Below are 18,061 nucleotides of genomic sequence, written 5' to 3'. Positions count from 1 at the left end.
ATCAAGGAAATCTTTCCTGCACCTCAATGGCCACTTACAGACTGTGTAAGTCCATGGTAAAGCCTTTCCCTTTTGACATCACACAAGGTAAGTGCAAGATGATGAGTGGGTTCTCTTGAGTCCAGCATTGTTTCTGCCAGTGAAATTTTCTGCCTCTACTGTACTATTATTTATTTATTTATTTATTTATTTATTTATTTATTTATTTATGTTTTCCTAGACAATTAGATTTTTTTGGTCAATACAACAACTATTGGATAACATCTAGTGACATTCCAGTTTATCAAATATAGTGAAAAGTAGAATCTATGCAAACTACAAAAACTTAATCAGCCTGACCATCACACTGTGTCCCTGAAGGACTTGGCAGATGAATTATCATCAGAGGGTTGCTTGAAGTGCATGGGTTCAGAACAAAGAGAGTTAGATAAATCAAGTACTTAATGGTTCTGGGCTAAGACATTCTGTTTCATCCCATCTTCTCCAGAGGGATGGGCCTGCTGGTGGGAGTGGAATACCAAAGCCTACAAAACTCCAGACTAATTCCAAAGGATGCAACAGAATTTCAGTTGATTCTCATTATGTTACATCTTTTTTACACTATATTGACTGCAAATGTGGACCAAGAAACATTAATTTTACAAGTGAGATACCAATTTTTTTCAGAAATGTAGAATTAGAAAATGTGAGAACTACAAAGACAGATGAAAGTAACGAGAGCCAAAGAGATTATGCTTCACTCAAAGTTAATATAACTATTGTCAGAGGAGGGACTAGAACTCAGGCCTTCCTAAGTCACCATCATTTATATTAATAGTGATCGAATTTCTGTTAAGGCAAATGATGTTCTGTTGTATTAAAACCTTTCTCTGTCTTCTTGGGAAATATTCAGATATTTCTGTGACTAAGTTCTGAACTTGGAAATCTTTATATGGCTGTCATTAAGATGAGTCAAATGAGATTTAATTGTTTATGCTTCTCAATAAGATTACTACATTAGATAGGTGACTTCAGAATTCTAGTTGCAAACTGATACTGCAAATTAATGATTTTAACAATTCTTTAATTTTATGTGTGTATGTGTGCTTGTGTAAGTGGAAAGTAGCTATTTGAATACCAGGCTTGGGTAACCATTGAAGATATATAGTGAAAAGATTGTATAAGACCTGGATTTCAATGAATCTGTCAAATATTCATTTATTGAGGATGATTTATTTCCTATTACCATAAAAAGTCTCTTAGACCTGTGGCATGCCTTGAGTTTTCCTAGGATGGGTTAATGGGAATGGTAGAAAATTCTCTAGACTTTGGAGATAGTGGACTTAGGTTTGAATTAAATCTTTACCACTAAAAATTTTGTGATCTTGGGCAACTTGTTAAACCTCTCTGAACCCATTTTATCATCTGAATATGGCAGGATAATCCGATAATATACTGACCTATGTTTCTTCTTGCTATTTTCTGTCCCAAGAAGGTAGGTGGATGCACTTGCCTCAAGACATGGCTTACTACAGAAGTTGCAAAGCCCCAACATGACAACCTCTCACTAAGATTTCTGGAAAATTGATAGGGGCTAGAATGCGGAGTTGATGAGGCAGAGGAAGTCTACCCTAGGGAAAAGAAGAGGGATTCATTCCTGTAGATAGGAAAGATGGCAGTGTTTTCAGTGAGGGGTTTAGGGCTTGTGAAAGGGCTGGTTCACGGATATCAGGAGGACTAAGAACTATGGCCTGAGAAGTCACAGGGAGCATTACATGTCCATGCTAGTCATGGATCAAATGGAACCTCTTGCCTCTCAATGAATCATGTAGGCTGCGATCAGGGGCCTGATGTCCTGAAGGTTAGAAGACCTTCCCTGTTTTCCAACAAATTACCTTTGTTTTTACTTGTTTTATAATTGGAAAGTATGACTGAGATTGACTCTTATCATTTTACAGAGAGGAAACTTCTTTCTAGATTTAGAAAAATAAAGAAAGGTGCCATTTCTTGTACCTGAGCATTATAGAGAACATTATCTCTGCAACCTAATCTCTACCAAGCAGGATTATTTTGAGAATTAGAAATAACATACATAGAGCACTTAGGGCAGTGTCTGGCACAAAATAGACTTATTGAGAAATTGTTAATAATCATTATTTGAGACATTTTTATTTCATCATCAAGACAGCCTCTAACTCAAGATTGGTGGAGCTAGAGCTTCTTTCTCTTTCTTTTTCAAAAAATAGACTTTATTTTTTTAGAACAATTTTTGGTTCACAGAAAAGTTGAAAAAAAGGTACAGAGATTTCTAGTATACTCCTTACCCCAATATATGCATAGCCTCCCCATCTGCTTCTCTTTTCAAACAGAAGACTAATATGATAGTTCATAGGATTGATCCTAGAATGCCAAAACTAAGAGAGTCCTATATTAGGGAAAACTAGGCAATAACAGTAAACACCAAAATGTGGTGACTTAACACAATAGACATTTCTTTCTTTCTTACTTAATATTCCAGGGCCCAGGCTGACAGTAGTTCTTCCATTTTTAACAGATGGATCCCATGATTGCCCTTGTTGCATATCCACAGCCCTGGGTCCAGAAGGGGTTCCAAAAGGGTTCCATGGAGGAGACACATGGGAGGTTTTATGGACCATCCCTAGAAGTGAAACATCCTTTTTTTCATAACACTGGCTACAACTCAATCACAAGGTCATGCCTACTTGCAAAAAGGCAAGTGCAGTCTAGCAATATATCTAAGAAAAAGAGAAATAGGAATGTGATGAATAGCTAGAAATCTCTACCAAATTAGGGATTATCTAGTCTGATCTAATTCCTCATTTGAGTGAGTGTGGCTCTGAAAGTGGAGTGTTTTTTGGTAAGGCTTTGGAGAGTGGATTTTTTTCTTACTTTCTTCAGAAATCTTTAATAAGTTCTCCTTATTTAGGACAGGACACATTTTTGACTAACTCTCCATATCTTGTACCAGCCATCTTCAAAATATCATCATATATATTCCCTATTGCTTTCCCATAATTCATTTATAATGGCAAAAACTATTGGACACAAGGAGTAAAATCTAATTAGAATGAGAGTAGGCTTTACTGAGCACTGTTAATTTGGTGACAACTATAAAATATGTCCATTGTAACTTTCCTTCCGCTGCTTGAACCCCACCCATTTTCCTCCTTATCATCCCTTTAAGCAACATCATGTGAAATCAAACATATCTTGCCCTCATTTCTAAATTGCATACAATCAGCTAGCAGGCATAGAAGCAGTGAGGTAAGAGTAGAAATTTACATAAGAAGCCTATTAATATACTATACAAATGAGGGTCCTGTGGAGAATGTTAATTCATTTCTTACACTGAATGGCCATGATCACTGTAAATTTTCATCACGGCAAGAGCTAAGATGGAGGTGGAAAACTTGGATGTACATAAGAGATGGGAATTGACTACATTTTATGAAGAGAGTTATCACGTACCTTTTCCACCAAGTAGAAGACCTGAAAGGGTGCTTTGACTTTAAAGCTTACATGCCAGGGATCCCTGGGTGGCGCAGCGGTTTAGCGCTTGCCTTTGGCCCGGGGCGCGATCCTGGAGACCCGGGATCGAATCCCACGTCGGGCTCCCGGTGCATGGAGCCTGCTTCTCCCTCTGCCTATGCCTCTGCCTCTCTCTCTCTCTCTCTGTGACTATCATAAAATATATATATATATATATATATATATATATATTTAAAAAAAAAAAGCTTACATGCCCCCCAAAAAAATTTAAAAAAAAATAAAGCTTAGGTGCCTAAGCTTGAAAATAATTTTCAAGAGTCATCTTGGATCATTTCTTGAAGGGCAGTGGGTGGGGAATTGAAACATTTAAATAAAATATTTCAATTTATCAATTTTTAAAAGGAAAGCCATTTCTAGTGTAATTTTGTGAAAATTTATTGTCTCTTTTTTAAGCTGCCCAAGGACCATGGATGATAGAGCGCATGTAGACTAGACTAGATGTGATCTTTTTGTAACCCCCGACCCCAGGGCTCCTCAATTACTTTATTGGTTGAGTCGTTAATTCATTGATTTAACTAAGATTCATTAAGTGTCTAGCATTTGCCAGCCACTATGCCAAGATCACCAAGGTGGGTGCTCACAGGTCCATGGTAAGACAGAAGTGTTTAGAAACCTTCCTGTACCACAAGCCACAATTGAGACATTTGCAAAATGCTCTTGGGAGTCAAGTGAAGGAAGGGCTCCCTCCGTCGAGAAGGAAGGGAAAGCTTCAGAGAGAATGATAAGAATTTACCTGGAGAAGGGAATGGTAGCCAGCAGAGATGGTTGGGGACTGATGAGTCCATGGGTGGTTATTCCTAGAGCACATTATGAAATAAGATGGAAGGTGGCAAGACAAAAATGTGAGAAGAGCGGGGGAAATTTGTTAAAAGCCTTTCATGCAATTATAAGGAATTAAGTTTTACCACGCAGGCTGGAGAAATAAGGAACTGCTCTCAACACAGTCGATACTGGGTTAATGAATCAAGTAACTAACCACTGAGTATAAACTGCTTGGCCTTAGTAGTACAACACTGAGAATAATGTAGACTCTGCCCATAAGCAACTCTCAGTTTGGTGAGCAGTTACAACCAATAGAGATGGCTCTAGGGGTTTTTTGGGAAGGGCTTTAACTGTTCACACCATCAACCCCTTCCAAATTCACTTCATATCACCATTAACACTGTTATACATGGCTGATAGAAGTTTTCCTAATCTTATGTCAAATCCATTTTTTGGAAAATACTGCTATTCTATTGATCTACAACATAAAACCTGTATGAAAACAATGTCCTCAAAGGACAAGCAAGAAAAGATCCCTAGTCTGCTCTTTCAATCAGATTGTTCCCTCTCTGTAGCTGCCCCGTACAGGAAGTCTGGAATAGCCAACAAGGACAGGTTTTACTGTATACAAGGTACTCTACTAGGTGTGTTCTAGAGGGACACAAAGACCCAAATCAGTTGTTACAGCACAGGGGAGAGAGAGCGAGCAGGTACATGCAAGAGCATGGCATGGGGAGACTTCCTGGAGGGGCCCAAACTTGTCCTGAGTCCTAGGGAATGAGAAGACTGGGGAAGAGCATGTTCAACAGAGAGCACGCCAGGGAGCAGGAACATCAGTGTTTTGGACCAATTGCTGTGTTTTTTTGGGGGGGTGGAGAGATTGGAGGTTGAGGGTGGGAGAATGACATGGTCACCTTGACAAATGAAAGGTTTTGAAGAAAGTGTCCAGACTCATTTGATCAAGATCTGTTCCTTGACAACTATACAATAATTTAAGTGAGATATGCAGGGACGGGGGAAAGGAAGCCCACTCTTATTGACTCAGCATCACTGTCCCATTAATTCATTCCCTTGCTCCAAGAAATCTCATAAGACAAACATCAGGGCGACTGGGTGGTGCACTCAGTTGAGTGTTGGAGTTGGTTTTGACTCAGGTAGTAATTTCATGGTCAGAGGATGGGTCCCCAAGTCCAGCTCTAAATTCAGCCCAGAGTCTGCTTGAGATTCTCTCTCCCTCTCCTGCCCCTCCTGCTCCTGCTTTCTCTCTCTCCCAAATAAATAAATAAATCTTTAAAAGCAAAAAGACTCAAAAACAATGAATATCATGGCCCCAGCATAGACTGCCAAAGATATCTTGGCCATAGTCTGCTTTGCAAGATTGTTGGCATGTCTTTCGTGACCTGTGTGTCCGGGTCTGAGAAGTTGGGTGTTGCATATTTGAGCCTGGTTGGTATTCCTCAGGCTAAGAGGAACAACTGGTTTAGTAAGAGACCGATTTCATTGTACCTCCTAACTTGGGGACTCAGGAGAAGCTTCCTGAGAAAAACATAAAAACCTGTAGATACCTGTGACTTTAAACAATAGAAACTGGCTTTGCCCCTTTCCATTTTTAGAGAAAGCATGGAAACTGAAGATTAAAACCTCTGGCAGGGAAATAACATTGCAGCTGACCAGATGGGGTTTCTTAAAATGCCAGGGACCATGGGTCCTCTTCATTGAGGCCATCGGCTACACATACTCTAGGAGGAGTGGGAGGCCTCTCCTGATACATGCTCTGGTCACAGTCTGGTTTAAGCTTTCTCTGCCAAGGCAAGACGAGACCAGGAGTTTCCCAAAAGGATTAAAAAGAGATGCAGGGAACTGTTCTTAGCTTTAGCATAAACTTTCCAAACTGTAGCCATTTCAAAATGCCCTAATCTGGCACTGCTTTCCAGTAGTTTCTCTTTTCCTACCAGTATAAACTGACTTTTTCTCCTAGTATAGACTGATTGACTGTATCAAACACCTTGTGCCTGGGCCTTGTGTCTCTTGTCCCGCCCCCATTGAAAGCAGTTCTTATGTCAAGAGTAAAATTTTAAGTTGTGTATCTCTGACATACCTTTGACTTCTGCAGAGGAAGTATTTCATTAGATTTTGGAGAATTAGCCGAAAACTCCGCTGGCCTCTGGGCAAGGGAGGATTCTACTGCTCAGGCCTCCCCTTCACAGACAGACACATGCCGTCTGGGAAGGCTACTTTGACCCTCTTTTCTGGAAGGAAGGGGGCCAGATAAGTCAACAATACCAACAGCTCTGGTCCCTCTCTTCTGACACAGAGAACACCCCCGCCTTCTCATCTTATTTTTGGCCTCACTGAGGTACGGTTACCTCCCGCACATCCAGCCAGATCAAGACACTCACCCCAGCCTCCATAACTGAACCTTCCAGCCCCAGCAAGGACTTGAACTCGTGGTCCCAAGAGCAGGATGGATTAGCGCTCAGGGCTCCCACGCTGACTCTATCAAAGCTTTCCTCCGCACATCTCCATTATGTGAACAGCTCTGTTAACCAAACCTATTATCTTTCCCCCTTGGTTTCAAGTTGAGAAAGGGAAAGCAACTTCTTTAATGGCCCACAGATTGATGATTAACATTTTACATGTCCCTGCTGCTAAGTAAAAGAACTGCTTTGTGGACAGTGAAAATGCCTAGGAGAAAGAAGCGGGAGTCAGCTTGGTTTATTAAGTTGTGCTGCTTCATTAATCACAATCTTTTTTTATGGCAGTACTTAAAGGCCCATCCATTGTACTTCTCGGGAATGGGGTAGATCAAAAACAAGTGCTTTTAGTGCACCTTTGACATCTGGCATAGCAGCCGGCTATCTGCGATATTGCTCTCCAGCAGTGTGGGGAGCTGCATTTACTGTGACCGTGCTGGCCCTTCTGATTTAAGCTACTGCAGAGGGCAATGAATTACCTTAAAGGAGCTCCGCTGCCGAACTCCCAAGTTTTATGCCGGACCCCTGCCAGCTTCCCCACTTTATGAGTATGAACAATCAGACAATTGAACTGATTTGACTTTGCCACTCCCGGAGTTTCATTGCCGTGAACCTGGGGATGTTATGATGGCAATGCCACGCTAAGTGCTGCTCTGACTAGCAGCAGCGCCCGCTGCCCGTTCAAGTAGGGCACCCATTCTTGTTAGCTGAAAAACTCTTCTGATTTGCAGCAAGGGGGAAAATAGATCCCATGCAATCAGATTAATTCAACTCTGAATGTTATTTTCATTTAACACTGTGGAGCTAGGCAGTGTCCCCAATTTTTTTTTAATGGTAAACTCATTAAAAGGCAGGGTTCTTTAGCAAGGAGTCTTGTAGCACTGGTGTGGAAGGCACCTGCCAAGTCCTGATGCAGATTTGCACACACACACAGAAATTTACGTACATAACACATATATACCTACCTACTCCACAGGCTGGCTTAGGCTTAATATTGTCAATAAAGGGCATCCAGTCTAGTCATAATCTGAAAAGGGGTGATTTACAGTGTTTAAAACTGATGTTAGGACATACTCATTCTGGCTCTTTATGTAAACTGAAGACACGTGCTAAGGTTTAGTTATTGTACACCTGCGTCAGAGAATGTATTTACTTTCAAGGTTTATTACATGTAAATTTCTATTATCTTTTGAAAGTAGTGTTATTGTATATGAAAGAACAATCTAATGTTCGTTGTAGGAAAAATTCAAGCAGTGCAGCAAAGAACCCAAAAAGGACGTGCAAGTCACCCACTATCTTACCACCTGCAGATTCCGATTATTAAAACTTTATCCAGATTTCTCTGCCAATGTACACTGATTGACTGCTTCATTCATTCATTTTGCAACCCATCTTTCCCTAAACCCACACTCCCTACCTCCTCACAGATGCATATTTAAGACACTCAGTTGACTTCCCAATGGCCTATCTCAATCTCCCACATTGTTACCAGATTGACTTACCAATATGAAAATCTGGCAATATTATTAATGTCATTCTTCTGGCCCAGCAGAGGGGTTCTGTTGCACTTCTAATAATGTCCAAACACAATGTGGCACGTGAGTCCCCTTTACCTCTCTGGATGCAGGTCACAGCCTTGTACTTCCTCCTTCTTGCCTTTGTTATGTTGTCCCTTCTGCCGGGACTCTTCTTTCTCCACCTTCTCTTTGATGGCTAAGTCTCAGCCTGTAAAAATCCCAATATTTATTTATTGATATATAGTCAAATATAGAAATCTTAAGCATACAGACTAGTGAGTTTTGATAAATTATTCATATAACCATCATCTAGATCAATATAGAGGATAATGCCATTATCTCAGAAAAATTTTTCATGTGTCATTCCAGTCAATTCCCAACCCCTACCTTTGTACTGATTTTTATTACTATAGATCATTTTTTCCTGGATCTTGAACTTTTTATAAATGGAATCACAAGGTATATACCCTTTTGTGTCTGACTTATTCTGCTTAACATGTTTTTGGGATTTTTCTCACGTGATTGTGTGTATAAGGACTTTGTTTCTGTTTTGCTTTGTTTTTTTGTTTTTTTGTTAGACTTGAATATTTATGTAGTAGTATCTCATAGTTTTAATTTGTACTTTCCTGCTATCTAGCAACATTGAGTACCTTTTCCTATGCATACTGGCTTGTTCCTCCTTTAAACCAATGTTTTACAAACTACAGGTTTAGTCCAATGGTAAGTCATGAAATCAATTTAGTTGATTGTAAGCCACATTTAAAAGAAAAAAAGAAAGAGATAAGACAAATTATCATAGAATGCATCAGAGAGATTCATACATGGTAAGGTTATATATTGCTTTGTGAAAATTTTTCAGTTTTTGGGAAGAGTGTATGTGTGTGTATATATGTGTCCTGATAGCAATTATATTTGTGAAAAGAGTTTAAAATGACTTAAAAGCAATGAATTAAATTTCAATTAATGGAGACACTCATTGGGCACAGTGAAGGATGGAGAATGAATTGGGGTGATGAGCAAGCAGGAAACAAGTATCATAACTTTTTTTTTTAAAGATTTATTTATTCATCACACACACACACACACAGAGAGAGAGAGAGAGAGAGAGAGAGAGAAGCACAGACACAGTCAGAGGGAAAAGCAGGCTCCATTCCATGCAGGGAGCTTGACGTGGGACTCAATCCCAGGTCTCCAGAATCACACCCTGGGCTGAAGGCAGCGCTAAACCGCTGAGCCACCCAGGCTACCCATATCATAACTTTTTAAGGAAGCTTTACCTGCTTCCCAAATAAGTTTGAATTCGATGCCTCATATCTGATTCTATTTAGCTAATGTTTTGTCATTATTGAATTTTGACTCATGATGGTGCTTATTTTTGTTTCTTCAAAATATCTACTTCCATTTTTCTTCTATTTCTTTTTTTTTTCTATTTCTTTTTTAAGGTTTATTTTAATCACCTGGTGTTCATCATGATTAAGTTGTTTATTTATTTAAATTCCAGTATAACTAACATGCAGTGTTAAATTAGTTTCAGGTGTACAATCTAGTGATTCAACAACTCTATACATTACTCAGTGCTCATCACAATAAGTGTACTCTTAACCTCCTTCACCTATTTTACAACCATCCCCCTCTGGGAACCATCAGTTTGTTCTCTATAGCTAAGAGTTCTTTTTTTTTTTTTTTTTTTTTTTTTTGTATTTTTAGGTTTATTTATTTTAGAGAGAGCATGAGTGGGAGAAGCAGAGGGAGAAGGAGAGAGAATCTGAGGCCGACTCCATGCTGAGCATGCAGCCCAACTCAGGGCTTGATCGATCCCATGATACTGAGATCACGAACTGAACTGAAACCAAGAGTCAGATACTTTAACTGACTGTACCACCCAGGTGCTACAAGAGTCTGTGTTTTGGTTTGCCTCTCTCTCTCTCTGTCTCTCTCTCTCTTCCCCTTTGGCTGTTTGTTTTGTTTCTTAAGTTCCACATATGAGTGAAATCCTTGGTATTTGTCTTTCTCTGACTGACTTATTTTGCTTAGTATAATACTCTCTAATGCCATCTATGTCATTACACATGGCAAGATTTTATTCTCTTTTTTAAATTTTTATTTATTTATGATAGTCACACAGGGAGAGAGAGAGAGAGAGAGAGAGGCAGAGACACAGGCAGAGGGAGAAGCAGGCTCCATGCACTGGGAGCCCGACGTGGGATTCGATCCCAGGTCTCCAGGATCGTGCCCTGGGCCAAAGGCAGGCGCCAAACCACTGTGCCACCCAGGGATCCCTTATTCTATTTTTTTTATGTCTGAATAATATTATATATATATATATATATATATATATATATATATATATATATGGCACATCTTTATCCTTTCATCAGTCAATGGACACTTGGGCTGCTTCCGTATCTTGGTTATTGTAAATAATGCTTCTATAAACATTGGGATGCATGTATCCCTTTGAATTAGTGTTTGTGTATTCTTTGGGTAAATACCTAATAGTACAATTGCTAGTTCCTAGGGTAATTCTATTTTTAACTTTTTTGAGGAACTTCCATACTGTTTTCCAGAGTGGCTGTACCAGTTTGCATTCCCACTAACAGTGTAAGAGGGATCCCCTTTCTCCCCCTTCTCACCAACACCTTTTGTTTCTTGTATTGTTGATTTTAGCCATCTTGACAGGTGTGAAGTGATATCTCATTGTCGTTTTGATTTGCATTTCCCTGAGGATGAGTGATGATGAACATCTTTTCATGTGTCTGTTGGCCATCTGTGTGTCTTCTTTGGAAAAAATTGTCTATTCGTGTCTTCTCATTTTTAATTGGACTATTCATTTTTTGAATGTTGAGTTTTATAAGTTCTTGATAGATTTTGGATACTAACTCTTTATCAGATGTGTCATCTGTAAATATCTTCTCCCCTTCTGAAGGTTGCTTTTTAGTTTTGTTGATTGTTTCCTTTACTGTGCAGACGCTTTTTATTTTGACAAAGTCCCAGTATGTTTTGAATCATAGCTAGACATTCTTTTAAATACTTTATGAGAGATTACATCAAAGCTTTTTAAAAAGAGAATTCTTTTTTTTTTTTTAATTTTTTAAGTTTATTTATTTAGGTAATCTCTACCCATAACATGGGACTTGAGCTCATGGCCTCAAGATCAAGAGTCACACACTGCTCTGACCGAGCCAGCCATCTTTGTTTTAAAGATGTGTTCTCCACTTTTTAATCTTCATTTATTTTCCCTGGGACTCTGCATTGTGTTCTGTACATTCAAATAATTGTACCATTTGAAACAAAACCTCTTTTTTTAGTGTTTAGCTTTGCAATAAGTGAAGTAAATATTCAGATTCATCAATTAACTTTCGTGATTATGTTTACAGGTTTATTAAAGGCAGGAAGGATGGGCAGCCCTGGGTGGCTCAGCGGTTTAGTGCCACCTTCAGCCCAGGGTCTGATCCTGAAGTCTCGGGATCAAGTCCGATGTCAGGCTCCCCCCATGGAGCCCGCTTCTCTCTCTCCCTTGCCTCTGCCTCTCTCTCTCTCTCTCTCTCTCTGTGTCTCTCATGAATAAATACACAAAATCTTAAAAAAAAAAAAAAAGGCAGTAAGGTATAAGGTCTGTAAGTTTGAAACTCAAATCCAGAATGCTGCAGTTCAAATCCTGGTACCACTTCTTATTGACTGTATGATTTTGAGTAGCCTTTCTATGTTTCATCCTCCTCACTGGAAATGGGGAATAATAGTAGTAGCTACCTCATTGGTTTGCACAAAAAGGCTCATTGAATTATTATAAGCACCCAGGAGAGTGCCTAGCATATAGCAAGCACTATTAGCTATTATTATTTTCTCTTTTCTTTGTGTTTGGATCATCCTCTAGTGTTTTGGTAAATGTCTTTGAAAGTGACTTCTTCTTTATCCAGAAAAAGTAGTTAATTATGATTATTCTGCAATCTTGCATATTTGAATATGATTTTTTTTTTGCATCCTCACATAGGAGCAAGAAATTGATGGAGTAGGAATCTTGGATAACAATTTTTTCCCCCTGAAAGCTAGTAAATAGCTTTTTATTGTCTTCCAGTGTTTATTGTTGCAAAAGTCAATGCAATTTTTGTCCCTTGAAGGTGAACTGTTTTATCTTCTTGGATTAATTAATCAGTTCAATAAATATTTATTATGCTGTTTCTATGTGTAAGATACAGTTATATGCTTTAGGTATACAACAGTGAACCAAACCTTTTGAAGCTGACAACCTCTTTGGGGTATGGGGCAGGAGGAAGACAATAACCCAATTACCCAGAGTTAGCTAAAATCCAAGGTCTGAGGGAACAGTTCCCACAAGACTGCTCTCACTTCTGACACCAATTATAAATTTAGGGTATTCACAAAACCACCTTCAGATTTGATAATTCACTAGAAGATCTCACAGAATTTGCTAAAAGCAATTGTACTACTGGATTCAGTTTGCTACAGGGGAAAAGATACAAATTAGAACCAACTAGAGGAAGAGACACATAGGGAAGATTCTTAGAGGGGTACAAACTTCTGGTTGTCCTCTCTTCATGGAGTCATGGTGGCATTACCTCCTCCTGACCACAATGTGTGACAGTTTGCAGAGAGTATTGGCAACCTAGGAGACTCACTTGAGCCTCTGGGATCCAGAGATTTTACTGGGCTCAATCACATATGCAGCTTGCCCTGTTGTCTTTTAGGCTCTAACCCTCCTGAGGTTGGGCTACTATCTTTAATCTTCTATCCCTCCAGAAGTTGGAACAGATGCGGCATAGCCCAAAGTCCCCTGTGTAAATCATGTTTTTACACATTCCAGTGCCCCAAACCTCCAGACAACGACATTCTTATTATGACATTCCAGGGCCCTGCAGTTCACCTCCCTGTAGCGAAGGGCAAAATCAAACCTCCTTTTAGGTGAGGTTAATTCTTCATTGCACACTAATATGTATACAACAAATGCACCGAAGAATAATAAAGCATGGGAAGGGGGATAGAGAGGGACGTGAAGGTACTTCTTCCTGTAGATGCATTGGCAAGAGAGGCCTCTCTTGAAGTCTGTTTTAAGCTTTTTCCAGGGTCAACTCTTTGTTTTCTTTTCCTTTTTTTTTTTTTTTAACTCTTTGTTTTCTTGATCAACTCTCCTTAATTTTGATTAATTTCTGCTTTTGTCTGCATTATTTCTTTCTCTTAACTTTGTGTGTTATTTTATTCTAATTTCTTGAGCTGAAAGCTTAGTTTTATTTCTTAAAACATATGAATATATATTCATATGTATGTATATATATATTGGTATTTAGAGCTTAGATTACTTTTATTTCTAAATCATTTGTAATTTAAGTTTTGATTTCCTCTTTATCCAGGAATTACATAGGAGTTTATTTTTAAATTTCTACATTCGTTTTCTTTCTTTCTTTCTGTCTTTCTTTCTTTCTTTCTTTCTTTCTTTCTTCTTTCTTTCTTTCTTTCTTTCTTTCTTCTTTCTTTCTTTCTCTCTTTCTTTTTTCTTTCTTTCTTTCTTTCTTTCTTTCTTCTTTCTTTCTTCTTTCTTTCTTGTAATGTTGTTGTCTATTTGTTGTTTAACTTCTAGTTCTTTCCATTGTGGGGTGTACTTTCATCTTTTTGGAATTTATTGAGAGTTTCTTTGTGACTCAATACATAGTCCATTTTTATGAATGTTCCATGTTTTTGAAAATAATATGCATTCTCTGTTTATTGGGTACAGAGTTAAATATTTATCTCTTAGATCAAAGTTGTTAACTGTGGTATTAAAATCTCTAAATTTTCTTGATAAAAAATTGATCTTCTAGGATCTGAGGTCTGTGTGATTTTTGTTCACTGTAGCTTTTTCAAGTTCTGCTGGGAACTCTAATAAATTTTGATGTATATATATTTCAAAACTACAGTGATAGGTACGTTAAAAAATAGATGACTATTGAATCTTCTAGGTGGATTTGTAATTTTAAAAAAAGCTAACTAGTCCCTACTATAATGTCCTCGAGGTCTGTTTTGTCTGACTACTATTTCTACATCCTTAGATCATTTTTTGTTATCATTATTAGGGTATCTTTTAAAGTTTCTTTATTTGCAACATTCCTGTATCAATTTGTTTTAAAGCTCTCTTAAAAACACGATCTATTTAAATTTTTTACAAAAACCTGATTTGTGCTTCTACCTTTAGAAAGGTGAATTAACACATTTCTCATAAATTATTGCTACCATAAACTTTTTTGAGTCATTTTATTATGTTTTCTACATACTATGTTTTTGTTGTTTCTTTTCTCATTCTTCATTTAGGAATGCTGTGTGATGAGTCTCTCTGCCTTATTGAGAAAGTTTGTAATTTTGTTCATATAAGTTCTGTAGTTTTACTGTCAATTTATTCACTGAATTTTATAGTATTTATTACTGTAGCAAATGAGACTTTTTTCACTTCATTTTTACTGATATAGTAATTTAAAATTTAGGTTTTTGCATATTTATCATCCATGAAGCTAATGAAATTATCTTTTTACTTTGAATAGATTTTTGAAAAGTAGTCTTTTGGCTTTTCTAGATATTGTGTAGACTATAAGGATGCTTTTTGATTTCACAGCTGAATTTTGCAAGTCCTGGCTACAAATATTGATGATCTTCTGTAACACCTGTTTTTCCCATAGTGGGCTTGTTGTGATGCTCAAGTGAAGAATATATGTTAAAGGCATTTTAAGGTACGAAGAACTCTGCCATGGTTGGTCACTATTGTTAGAGTGGATACTCAGTCAGTATGTGCTGATTCAATTTGATACCTATTTTGGCCACCTTTACCACATATTTCCTTTTTCAATTATCTGTGCCCTTTACAAAAGGCATATGAAACCCTGTGCCCAGGGACACAGTAGATCATGGGAATTTTTATTTAGAAATGAATTACAATATAAAGCTTTCTTTTAAAGTAAGACATTAGGGTCTTTTTTTTCCCTTTTTTTCTGTTGATTCTGATAACACATCTGTGGATACATGCATCCCTGTGGTCATTTTGGTCAAACACAAAGCTGAGCAGATGCTTGCTTGAGCCCCAACCACCTGGCAGGCCTTTGTTATCTCAGCAAGAGTCTCCAGACTGGGAAATCTAAGGGACACATTTCATTGCAGCTGAAGGCAGGATTATGAGCTGATGATTTACTGTGAGACCCAAGCTTTACTGTAGGCACCATTTGGAATGGGAAGCACAGGGATTTGCATCCATCAGGCAAAAGGATCAGGAGCCAGGAGGTGAATTATGGACCAAAGCTGTTTCACCAGCTGGTGAGACTGTGATTCGGGTCCACACAGGTAGGGTTGTGCTCACTAACAAAGGGCAATCAGGCAAGCTGGCATCAACCTTGCCTATGAGGGCGAGGGCATTTGCCTAAAAGAACACTATCTTCCCGCGAGGCAAATGGAGACTTGGAGAGAAAATATTCTCTGGCTTCTCCTGGGTTGAGTTCCATGAACCATTTCCCAACCAGAGAACTGGAAAGCCTCAGAAAGTCTTCTCTTGCTTCATGCTCATCAAGTGTATTCAGGTGTCAGAATTGCTGGGACCCGTGTTGCTCCTTACAGAAAAAAAATCATACATTAATGGGATGCCTGGGTGGCTCAGTCGGTTGAGCATCTGCCTTCGGCTCAGGTCATGATCCCAGGTTGCTGGGATCAAGCTCTGCATCAGGCTCCCTGCTCAGTGCAGAGACTGCTTCTTCCTCTCCCTCTGCCACTACCCCCAGTTCATGCTCTCTCTCTGGCTCTGCTGTCTCTGTCTCTCTCTCTCAAATAAATAGATAAATAAAATCTTTTAAAAAATCATACATTATTACCAAATATTAAGATTAGTCATAAAATAATTTAATATGTAATTTTGTTTTAAATATTATTTCACCAGTGATTAAGTTCTACTCTAAACTTAAAATTGGCCAGAGCTTTCATTTTCCACGATCTAGCTTAAAACACACCAATTCTACATCTCCATCTAATATCTAATTGAAGAAGTCTAAACATCTTCTAAAGATTTCTGTGAGTATCTGCATATCTAAATCCTCAAGGTCACATAGCATTTTGAGGTTGATATTATTAAAAATCAGAAGCCACATCAATGGGAGGTGTATGTCCCACATGGGGGTGTATGTCCCATGTGGTTCCTTGAGCAGCAAATAACCTGAAACCATACATTTACCATCCCTGCTTTATTTATTTTTTAAATAAATGCCCTTTTTATTTTATTTATGTATTTATTTGACAGAGAGAGACAGCACAAGTAGGTAGAGTAGCAGGCAGAGGAAGGGGAAGAAGCAGACTCCCTGCTGAGCAGGGAGCCTGACCTGAGACTTGAACCCAGGACCTCGGGACCCAAGCCAAAGGCAGATGATAAATGGACTGAGTCACCCAGGTGCCCCACCATCCTTGCTTTAAAACTCCTTTGGGACATTCCGACACTGACAGTTTCTCATTGATCCTTTGGCCCATTAGTGCCCAAGCTTCAGGGTCTCACTGACTCCTTTCTTGGTGTCTTTTTCCCCTTTCCTCATGTACTTCCTTTGTCTTGGGAACTCTGTATTCTACAAAACTTATAAATCCAAAACCCTCAATGAAACTGAGGGTTTTCTATTTACCAAAAACTGTCTCCCTGAGCAAGTAGTTGTGGTTATGAATAACAGATATATATATATTTTTTAATACACCAGCATAGAAGAGTGGCAACCAACCCCAATACTTAAAAAAAAAGATTGATAAGGAAATAACAGATCAGGTATTTGATCCAACTTATGAGTGACCAGTTCTGTAAGGCACAGTCATAGAAACACTGAACTACAGAAGCTTCTCGGGTAGGCATTCCAGAGCCATTGTAGCAAGGCTACTTTGACTTCTCTCCTCTGATCTTCTGTCATCGGTCCCCATGAACGCAATCATCGAAGGAACCAGACAGGTTAGGAAAAGAGTAAAGAGCAGAACTAGAGAAAACATGTCTTATCTAAAAGCAACAGTTTTTCCAGCTGGGAATATGTGCACAATGTTGCTAGATCTTCTATTTTTTATAAAAGCGTCTGGAGGGACACCTGGGTGGCTCAGTGGTTGAGCATCTGCCTTCGGCTCAGGGTGTGATCCCAGGGTCCTGGGATCGAGTCCTGCATCGGGTTCCCTGCAGGGACCCTCCCTCTGCCTCTCTCTTTGTGTCTCTCCTGAATATAGAAATAAAATCTTAAAAAAAAAAGCATCTGGAGATTCCAATTTTGTACAGAATTTGTGTAATTAAGTATAACACAGGCAAAACATGTCTGGGGGTGATATTCAGAATGCAGCTCCAGTGCTCCATGTTCTAGATTTCTCACTTTCTGTTGGCTCGGGCTGCTTCCCCAGCTGGAAATACTCCTTCTGATAAACATCTTGTCACCCTCAGGGCTCAGTTCAAATGGTCCTATTTCTCTAGATCTCCCCCATTTTCTCCAACAGCGATTCCCAAATAGATATAATGACTCCTTCTTTACAGTGATCAGAACCCTCTCTATAAATACTGCTTTTAAATGTGTGGCTGCTCTTGCTCGGCCGCTCTGCCTGCTTTGCCACACCATGAAAACCTCAAGGACAGGGACCAGGTTAACCATCCTTTTATCCTCGGATCTGCTATGATGCTTAGCCCAGAGCAAGCACTCACTCAGTGTTTGTTGGATGGCTGAGGGAAATGGACAGGACTCTGGGGGTGGGGCCTGAGCTCAGCTTTCTTTTGTGCTTACCTTTCAGATG

The 18,061-nt window shown here is 38.9% G+C and overlaps 1 protein-coding gene across 1 annotated transcript in view; it reads right to left on the bottom strand.

Annotated features, from left to right (window-relative positions):
* Positions 1-5,316: 5,316 nt before the first annotated feature.
* The window catches only part of RORB (RAR related orphan receptor B), a 213,368-nt gene continuing 200,623 nt past the window's right edge, over positions 5,317-18,061 (bottom strand). Inside the window, exon 10 of the mRNA XM_026001547.2 lies at positions 5,317-8,510. Coding sequence (XP_025857332.1) covers positions 8,499-8,510 — 12 coding nt within the window. The 3' untranslated portion in view covers positions 5,317-8,498. The remainder of the gene's footprint in view (positions 8,511-18,061) is intronic.

This window comes from Vulpes vulpes, chromosome 1 (assembly GCF_048418805.1).
Source record: "Vulpes vulpes isolate BD-2025 chromosome 1, VulVul3, whole genome shotgun sequence".
NCBI lineage: Eukaryota > Metazoa > Chordata > Mammalia > Carnivora > Canidae > Vulpes > Vulpes vulpes.
The sequence above is the reverse complement of the archived record's forward strand: the minus strand, read 5'-3'. Positions and strand labels throughout refer to the sequence as shown.